The sequence below is a fragment of the Octopus sinensis genome, linkage group LG12, assembly GCF_006345805.1.
Source record: "Octopus sinensis linkage group LG12, ASM634580v1, whole genome shotgun sequence".
In the NCBI taxonomy this organism is placed as follows: domain Eukaryota; kingdom Metazoa; phylum Mollusca; class Cephalopoda; order Octopoda; family Octopodidae; genus Octopus; species Octopus sinensis.
In genome coordinates, this window is record NC_043008.1 from 56,666,394 (window position 1) to 56,677,254 (window position 10,861).

Here is a 10,861-nt window from a genome sequence, read left to right on the forward strand (position 1 = left end):
AGACATAGAGAAAAGCTATTTACAAAATGACTGCGTTAGATTCAGTAAAATTCAGGGAGGGGGAAAACAACAGCAACACGCACACAGGATGTTGCGTGTGTATGTGTGTGTGTGTGTGTGTGTGTGTGTGTGTGTGTGTAAGAGAGAAAGAGAGAGAGAGAGAAGGGAGGGAGATAGAGAGAAAGAGCGACAGAAATACACAATGACAGGCAATGAGGCAGATAGACAGAAAGAGTAAGAGGGAGAGGGCAGAAAGACAGACAGACAGCAAGAAAGACTAAACAAGACGACGTAAATATAATATTCATAATTGTATCAGATTTCATATATAGAAGTTATTCGTTAATTGAAGTTTTTTCTGCTTGAAGCCTGTTTACATATTTTCATGTCACGAAAGCATAGGGCAGTAAGGCGCAGTTTCTGTAATGGGAACTTGCACTTCATAGTATTTATAATTAATTCCATCTCTTAATATTTTGTGGTTTATTTTCTGTATTCGGTGCTATGAACACGGCACTATTGCGCCTAAATAACAGTTATTAATGTTATATACATTATATTTAACAGACATAGATTTCTTATAGCTGTATGTATGTATATACTTATACATACATACATACATACATAACTATATACATAAATATTCATACATTCATTTATATACATACATCCATATATATACATATATACATGAAAAACATAGAAACATACATACACATATGTACACATATCTATATCTATACACACACACACACATATATATACACACATATACATATATGTGTGGGTGTGTGTGTGTGTGTGTATGATGCATACAAATATTTCTTTCAACAGGACTTGCGTCGTTCTACTTTTTAAAGTTTTTATGTTAATAATTTTGAATTTCAGAAAATCGTTTCTCAAATAATATAATATACTTACATATATATGTATATATTTGTGTCCATTTTATACACTCTTACTTTACACACACATAAACACAACACAAACATGTAAATCCACATAGAGATGAGCAACTTTACTTTGATATATATATTAATATATATTTGTATGTATATATATATATATATATATATATATATATATATATATATACATATATATATACTCATATATATATATATACATATATATATACTCATATATATACTCATATATATATGTGTGTGTGTGTGTATATATATTCATATATATTTGTAGATATATGTAAATATTTGTATATATATATATATATATATATATATATGTATATATTTGTATATATATATATTTGTATGTATATATATATATATATATATATATATTTCTATATATATATGCATATGCATATATATATATATTTGAATATATATTTGTATATATATATATATTTGCATATATGTATATATATGTATATATATTACTGTTTTTTGCTTTTGTCGTTTTTCTTTCTCACCGAAGAAAGTAACTTAGTGACACCAAATGATGTTCTCAAGATGAAAAAAAATTTGGAAAAGGAAAAATATTCATTTCGATTAAATGATTTAAACACAGTTTTTTTGCTGTCAATGTTGTTTTGATTTTTGACATTTTGTTTATTGCTGAATCTTTCAGCAGTTTACAACCTTTTATTTGATGAATATATTATTGATTCTGATTGTGTTGCTCTCCTTTTTCTGATTGTATTGTCATCATTATTATTATTATTATTATTGTTGTTGTTGTTATCATTGTTGCGATGTTTGTTTTTGTTTTTTTGTTGTTGTTATTGTTATTGTTGTTATCATTCTTATTTTCTGTTACCGTTGTATTTTTATGTTTCTCATTTATTGCTGCTGTCGTTGGTATTCGTGTCACAGACATACAATGGTTTTTGAGATATCCACGTATTTTGTCGTAGCGAGGATTTCGAATGTGATGGTGGTGATATGTCATTCATCTGACTACCTAATATTCCTCGTTCTTGTTATTTTTGTGAAGACACCGCCAATACGTTCACTGTGATCGATGGTTGCGATTGATGGTGTTGTAATGTTATTGGGATTCTCATAGAATTTATATTTCATATACTTTTATTTAATTTACCTCCTTCAATTTCAGAACGTAAAACATACACATGTTTCAGGAAGCCACAGTTATTACAGTTCAACATCATGATCGTCAAACTCATTTCCAAGACTATCTAAAGTTTGTGTACTAACACTGTGTCCGTTAAAACTTTGTGTCTGTGTAGCATTTGTTGATCGGCTGTAGAGACTGCTGAATGAGCTGGAACGCTTCAGACGCTGCGTCATTTCTACCTCTGAGAAAAGGAAGAGAAAAAAAACAGCTTTAAAACATATATAGACTGTTTAGTCAAATCGGTACGAGGCAAACATCATTGATCGAGAAAATTTTGAGGATGCTGTCACTCTTTTTATTACCCCACTTATTGCAAAAGTCTAAGAAGCATTGTCTCAACCAAAAAAAAAATAAATTGACCAGAAGAACATGAGAAAATATCCGTTCCTTGTAAACCTTGCTTTTAGATTTGCACCCTATTGAAAATATATACTCTTTACGCTTTTTTACTTGTTTCAGTCATTTGACTGCGGCCATGCTGGAGCACTGCCTTTAGTCGAGCGATGTTGGGCTGACACACACACACCCACACATACACATACACACATATGTAAATACATATAAACGACGGGCTTCTTTCAATTTCCGGCTACCAAATCCACTCACAAGGCTTTGGTCAGCCCGTGGCTATAGTGGAAGACACTTGCCCAAGCTACCACGCAGTGGAACTGAACCAGGAACCATGTGGTTGGTAAGCAAATGCTTACCACACAGCCACTCCTACGCCTATACGAATAAGAATATAATTATCATCATTTTTGTTGTTTAGAACCAGATTAATCATAATGGCGGTTTAACACCGCAAGGCGTTCCAGCTTTGATCACGCTTTCCTTCTATCAAAAAATCTTGACTTACTCTATTCAATATTTCATTCTTTTCTTAAGTTCGAGTAGTTTGGTTCGAATTAGGTTTGTCTGCTCTCTCAGATCCTTCATTGTAAATCTGATGAACTGGTCTTTCATTTTCATTAGCCCCCCCATAAAGTTACCCTCCCCACCTCAATTCCTTCTAGACTTTTTCCACTCTTATTATCTGTAGAGAATGCCATTCCAATCCTACCGGGAAAAAAGAAAATATTTGCTGAAAACAGAGACTTGTGTTGAGTGATTGCAGCAGAATGGAATCACGTAAAGACACACAAGGTGGTGTTGAACCGGGTGGCTGGTTAAGTCTCTGAGGAAAGTGGGTCATGGCGCGATTTGAACTCAGAATGGAAGAAAGCGGGAAATATGCGGTAAGACATTAACCAAGAAGAAGGAGGAGGAGGAGGGAAAGAAGAAGAAGGAGGATGAGGAGGAGGGGGAGGGGAAGAATAAGAAGAATAAGAAGAAGGAGAAGGAGGAGGGGAAGGAGAAGAAGAAGAAGAAGAAGAAGAAGAAGGAGAAGAAGAAGAAGAAGAGAAGAAGAAGAAGAAGAAGGTGGTGGAGGAGGAGGAGGAGGGGCCTTATCTGTACAATTATCAAACTTATGGTGTACTTCAGAACTAAAGAAATCACGCTTTGATTTATTTTCATCGATTACGTTCCTATATTTAAATGTCAATTTAATTAACTTTCTTCAAACTATAATTAGTTTATCGTATTTACATGCGACAGAATAAAGCTAAAACATTGAAATCAGAGACGAGGACTCATGTATTGATTTTCTATCTCTGGAACAAGGCCATGTATTTTGGTGAAGGATATAATCGATGAAACGTACTCATGTACTTGATGGGCATTTTATTTTATTCACCAGGTTATAATGAATGTAATGTCAGGATTTGAAAGAATTGTGGATTTAAAGGGATTCTATATTAGCGTGTGGTCTATTGCATTATACGTAGTTTACGCTGTGAAATGACTTGAACTAGATTAAGATTTGGTTTAGTTTTAGGGTTAGAGTCAGAGCTTAGGGTATAGTGTTTAGTTTTAGGGCTTATAGTTAAGGCTGAGTATTACTTGCTAGGGCCTGGGGTTAGAGTTGTGATTGGAGCTTAGGGTTATGCTTTAAAACTGGGGTTAGATTTAGGATAAAGTTTAGGATTAGGGCTAGAGTAAGAGCTAGGGTCAGGGTTAGATGACACACTAAAGTAGCACATTTAACTGAATAGATATGCTAAACTAATAGTCTAATAGTCATAGGTTTAGTGTTAGGGTTTATTGTTAGAATATGTCTTAGGATTAGGGTTAGAGTTAGTGTTAGGGATAGGGTTACACGCCACTGTAAATTGTAAATGGCCAGGTAGACTGCACGTTAAGTAGCACTTTGAAGTGAATAAAACTGGTAATTTAAGAAGGTTATACATTCTATGTCTGATATTTATGTGCGCAGACATGAGTGTAGGGTTTAGTAATTCGTCTTGCGACGCAACCATGTGATTTGGGCACCTAGGGTAAGTGTTCTCTACAATAGCCTTGGGACAAGCTTTGTGAGTGAATTTGGTAGCCGGAATTTGTGTGGAAGCCTGTATCCTTTATTTTTTACTTCTTCCAGTCATAGGATGGCGGCCATACTGGGGCTCCACCATGACGCGTTTTAGTCGAACGAATCGAGTACAGTTCTAATTTAATTTTCGGTTAATTTAATTTTCACGAATCGCTATATAACAGGGACGTGATCAAACCAACTCCAGATGTCAAGCGGTGGTGAAGACAAACACAAAGACAAAGGCAGATATACATACATACATGCATACATATGTATATATATATATATATATATGACGGGCTTCTCACAGTTTCCGTTTACAATATGTACTCGAAAGGCTTCGGTTGGTCAGAGGCTAAAATGGAAGACATTTGCTTTCCAACCACAACGTTTGGGGACTGTATTTAAAAAGTATCTATTTTATCGAACTCAGATCTATAATAAAGCAATGTTGACTTAAGCGCGATTTGAAATGAAAACATAAAGAGCCAAAATAAATACCATACTGTAACCTTTTGCGGGGACTTAGATAAAAGTAAATAAACGAATTAATAATGGTTTCTTAGAAGCATTTCTCCTGTTTTTACATTCTGAACTCAAATTCGTCATATCAGGATCGACAAATATAAGTACCAGTTGTGTACTGGGACCGATGTCATAGGTTTGCTCCTTCCGCCGAAATTTCTCCCCTTGTGCAAAAAATGGAACCCACCAATGATTTCTAGTTTAAGCACAAGGTCAGCAATTTTGTAGGTAACAGAAAGGTTGATCCTAGTGTTTTACGGAGAGTTCGTTTTAGTGACACCATAGAGATAGAAAAGAAAGCTGCCTACGGAGAGATATGAAGTGAGAAGATAAATAATCAGGACAGTTAGCATAAGGAATTTCCTTACAAGTTCAAACAGTCCCGCCATTGCAACACACTTATATGCAAATCAATAAACCTTCATTAATTTGGTAGAAAGTCAGCAAATTTGAGGGGTGATAGAGTTGATTGCATTGACTCCAGTGCTTGACCAGTACTAATAATACCAACCCTGGGAAGGTGGCGACCTAGCAGAATCGTTGACAGGAAGGGCAACACGCTTAACGGGATTTCGTCCGCCTTTATATTCTCAGTTCAAATTTCGCCGAGGTCGACTTTGCCTTGCAAACTTTCGGGATCGATAAAATAAGTACCAGTTGAGTAACGGTGTCGATGCAATCGACTAATTTCCTTCCTTAAACTTACTGCCCTTGTGCCAAGATTTGAAGTTAATACTACGAACTCCGAAGGGTGTAAGACAAAGTCGATCTCGGCTGAATCTAAATTCGGAATTGAAAGACAGATGAAATGCTGCTAAGCAATTTGTCCGGCGTGTTTACGTTTCTGTCATCTCACTGCCTTAATAAAAAACAATTTTTTTTAAACAAAAAAAGAGCGAGAATTTTAAATAATTATACATACCATCTGATTGTGTACCGGAGTCCACTCTAATTGCAGAAGAATTTGTTTTGGCAATCAATACTTTGGACGTCATCATTGACTGACGTACATTTTTTTCAGGATGAAGTAAAATAATGTATAATTTCGGAGTGAACATACAAACCAATGCGACTGTAGCGCTCAGGCTGATTGAGAAGCACATGGTAGCCATTCTGACTTCGATATTGTGTGCTGTTGTAAAATATATTGGTACAAATGCGAGCCATATAATAAAAGTTGTGTACATTGTGAATCCTATATATTTTGATTCATTAAACGCTTCTGGTATTTTCCTCGTTAGCACAGCGTAAACTGTGCAGATATTGACTAAAATTATAGGGTAGCTAAAGCCAATCATATAGGAAAAACCTTGAGCCGCCTTACATATAAGTTGGTGGTCATTACGATTGGCATAGAATGGAATTGCTTTAGGTGGGCTCATAAGTAGCCAAATAACACCAATTGCTAGCTGCAGTGATACTAGTGAACCACAAATAAATAGTTGAGATCTTGGACTAATGAACTTAGGCCGTTTTGCGGTGCGCTTACCGGCACGGAAGATCCGTGCTATTCGATTTGTCTTGGTTAATATTGCGGCGTACGTTATGGCAAAACATAAACCGATTCCAAACTGCTGTGAACCACATGTAAAGGCATTTGGTTTTGCCACTACAAGGAAGGTCATACAATAACACATGAAAATGCCAATCAGTAAGACGAAACTGAGCTCTCGCCCTGATGCTTTCACCACTGGTGTTGCACTATATCTGAAAATAGAAGAAAATAATGATTTGATATTAAGGATGCTTTCAGAAATCTACCGAAGGTACTGATTCGATCGTAGCATTTATTGACAAGAATGAAATTATCACATTATTTAAACATAGAGATACGCGGTTGTGCCTATCGTACTTTTCAGGGTATTGATAAGAAAGTATTACCATTATCTTAATAATCCTCGGTGGACCATGAAAGGCATGTGGAGATAACGCCGGGCATATTTTGTTTATATCAGATGTTACGAGAATAAAATATTACGAGAATAGAATATGCACCCACGTATGTATGTATGTATGTATGGACGGATGGATAGATGGATGGATGTATATATATATATATATATATATGTATGTGTGTGTGTGTGTGTGTGTGTGAGTATGTGTGTGTGTATGTATACACACACACATATATGTATTTCAGAGGAACGAAAGGCGGAATTTGCACTCTGGTCGGTAAAAGCCGAAAGGAATGTCAGAAAGTCTTATGCCCGGCACTGTAACAAATCTGCCGACTGGCTAAATTTGATTGTTAATAATAATGATGATAATGATAACATACCCCCCACACACACACTCATACACACATATATATATATCATATATATATATATATATATATATTCACACACATATACGCATATATATATATATCCACACATATATATACATATACACACAGGCATATATAGAGAGAGAATGATAGAGAGAGTGAGAGAATATATGCAAACAGACACATACACGTATGCACAAATGTACAAACACACACACACACACACTGACAGACAAACACGCATACTTACATTATATATTATATATATATATATATATATATATATATATATATATATATATATTATATATATATATTTATATCAAAACAAATATTCGAATGCTCATATTCGAAATAAGATATTACTATTGTTAATATTAACTGTAGTGAATATTTTCAATTGATGATATTAACAAGAGTAATATAGATAGTACCAGATTTTATAGCATTATATAGCTATAAAATTAAAAGTTGGCACCAAGTACAGGGATGCGCGAAGCATCAAACTGTTTAGAAATAGCAGTTAAAGTCATAGTTCAACCGCCGAAAAGCGCCAAAATAATAACAGAAAATAACAAAATAACAAAATAACAGAAAAAATTGAAAAGCATACCACTAAAAGTTATACCATTCAGATGCTAATGTACCATGGTTTCAGGTGCTGGCTCAATGGACCTCAACCTCCATCAGTATGAATTACTGAAGAAAAAATTCTAAATCCGCTACGTTCTAAGTCCATTAGCGTTCTGTTTTGTTTTGCGCCAAAACCAGTTCACCCGTGCTAATTTATTTCGCGCAACTTTGTGCTTCATGCTAATTTTGAATTTTATAGCTATGTAATGCTATTAAACTTGGAACCGCCTATATTATTGTTGTGAATATCATCAATTAAAGATATTCACTGCAGATAACATTAACAATAGTAATATCTTATTTCGAATGTAAGCATTCGAATATTTGCTCAGAAATATATTTGTATCATATGTCAGTACATATGATACAAATATATTTCTGACCAAATATTAGAATGCTTACATTCGAAATAAGAAATTACTATTGTTAATGTTATCTGTAGTGAATATTTTTGGAGCAAAGCAAACCAGAACATTGATAGATATATAACGTGGTGGATTTAGAATTTTCCCTTTAATAGCTCATACTGATGAAAGTCGAGGCCCATTGGATCAGCACCTGAAACTAGGTATATGAGCACCTCAATGGTATAATCTTTAACAGTATGATTGTTAATTTCTTAATTCTTTATCCATTCCCTCGCTTAGTGGTATTTTCTGTTATGTTGGTGCTTATCGGCGGTTGGTTTGGAACTCTAACTCCTATTTCTAAACAGGATGATGCTTCGCGCACCCTTATGCTTCGTGCTAATTATATATATATATATATATATATATATATATATATATACACATATGTATGTTTGTATTATATGGTCCACAGGTTTTTACGCAGTTTCCGATCAAACATATGACAGCGGTCACCTCAGGGCTATAGTAAGAGACTCTTGGCCAAGGTGCTGCACATTAGAACTGAATCCGTAAACATTTGATTGCAAAAGGGCTATCTTAACTACACAGACATGCCTGTGTGTTTGTGTATATGTATTGCGATGTCAAAAGGACGTAATGTAATAACTTGTAAACGGTTAGTGCTCATGTTGTGCGATCCCTAAATCCAGGGGAAATTTAGTGGCAGTATATGCCCGCGGCAAATCGATGCACTAGGTCCTATAACATTTACTTCTTGACAACGAGGCACGTCGTTCGTAGATCATAACTGGAACCTTAAGTCTGTGAGGCTCCTGAGCAACTACCTAATGTGTGCTTGACTTAAAACAGCACTGCGTAAATGTGTTAACTGGTTTATTAAGAACATCCATAATGCAACCTTTAATAACCTTCAGCGATTTATACTCCTTTAAGCATTTATTTTCTCTAAAAGCTGTATAAGTATGTCATAATTTGAGCCGTTGCATGTTGCTTGCCTGTTTTATTATGTATATATACATATATGAATGTTAGTATATATTGTATCTATTCCGCTGTTGGTTTGTGGTGTTTGTGGTGTACCGGACTTGCATAAAATATTCTTGGGCACTAAACCGCTTATGCAGTGTCAAGGTATTGAGATTTGCATTCTAAAAGAAGACGCATACTCATCAGGCCAGCTTATACTATGAGTATTGATATGGAAAATTTCATCAGAAACTGATTGTTAATTTTACTTCTTGTCTATTGTATAGTAGCAAAGAATATCCGTTTATTACACAAAAAATAATGAATATTTAGTGAAAGTACAGCAATGGCGGCTTATGAACAGCAACTGCGGTTCATGTATATTTATATTCGCTTTCGTTCAGTAAGCATAGTTCCAGTTAAGTTTGCGATCATATAAGCCGCGAGTAAAAAGTAATGAAAGAAATATACGAGAGAAGTTAATAGCATTGCACATACGCACACACACATACATATATGTGAGTATATGCACGTATATATATATATATATATATATACGTGCATATACACATTGTAATTGGCCCTTTCGTTCACTTCTATAGGACACGCCTCGTGGTATCAATGAGCTATTTACCGTGTTATATTATATTTGCCGTCTTATAAGTATTCGTAAATGCGTAGGTCATTGATTGGTTCTCACTTATATCCTTAATACCAAATTGAAATTAAATTCCTGTTGGCAAATATAATAATAACCAATACACACAATAGACAAGTAACGACATCTAGAAATTCTTATTGTGTTCACATAAATAACTTTTCATTCGTAACATTAGATTTCATTAATAGTAATTTCCTGGGAAAATTACTGTGGAAAGTACCTTTGAAAACTGGCAAAGAAACCTTAGAGCAAACTCTAAGAATGAGATTAACTCTATTCTATGAAATTCTAGTGTATTGCAGGCCTTGATAATCAACAGCAACAGAGCAGTGCCCTGCATATTCGACCGCTGTCCAATATAACACTTTAAATATCAATAATGTGTCTACACGGTGGCTTATTTGTTACTCACGATAAACGTTGCCACCGATTGAATGGAAGAGACAAAGAAACTCACAGAATTGTATAGGATCGAATCTCCTTATCTAGCAGAAGATGCATGTGAATATTACCGTTATTGAAAAATAGTTTCTGCAAATTATATTTATACACACTCCGAAGATAAAGAAAACGAATTCAAGCATTTCTTGGATGAGGTTCCAATTGTTAATTTCGGAATCTGCATTATGAATGAACGAACGAGCTGTCAGCATGAATACACACGGCTTCCTTCTAATGAAGAGGTCTTGAGAAAGGGCTTATGATTATTTTATATGAATGACAAGCGGTTAGGACTTTTACTTTCATAGTTCACTATATAGTATTATTGAATATGGAGAAAACTCGTTTCTCAAGCGTTTAGTCTATTCGATGTTCAGTAACTAATGTTTCATACTGTGTCCGCTTCAGTCGAGATACACAGGAAAAGTTTGCAAAGAGAATAATGAAGTTATATCTATACAAAACCTCCCAAGTGTAATCGTATT

At 34.6% G+C, this 10,861-nt stretch overlaps 1 protein-coding gene across 1 annotated transcript in view; it reads right to left on the bottom strand.

Moving 5' to 3' along the window:
* Window positions 1-1,738: 1,738 nt before the first annotated feature.
* The window catches only part of LOC115217925 (metabotropic glutamate receptor 4-like), a 133,846-nt gene continuing 124,723 nt past the window's right edge, over window positions 1,739-10,861 (bottom strand). The window contains exons 7-8 of the mRNA XM_036508016.1: window positions 5,958-6,742; window positions 1,739-2,281 (exon numbers count right to left, since the gene is read on the bottom strand). Of these exons, the coding sequence (XP_036363909.1) occupies window positions 2,118-2,281; window positions 5,958-6,742 (949 nt within the window). The 3' untranslated portion in view covers window positions 1,739-2,117. The remainder of the gene's footprint in view (window positions 2,282-5,957; window positions 6,743-10,861) is intronic.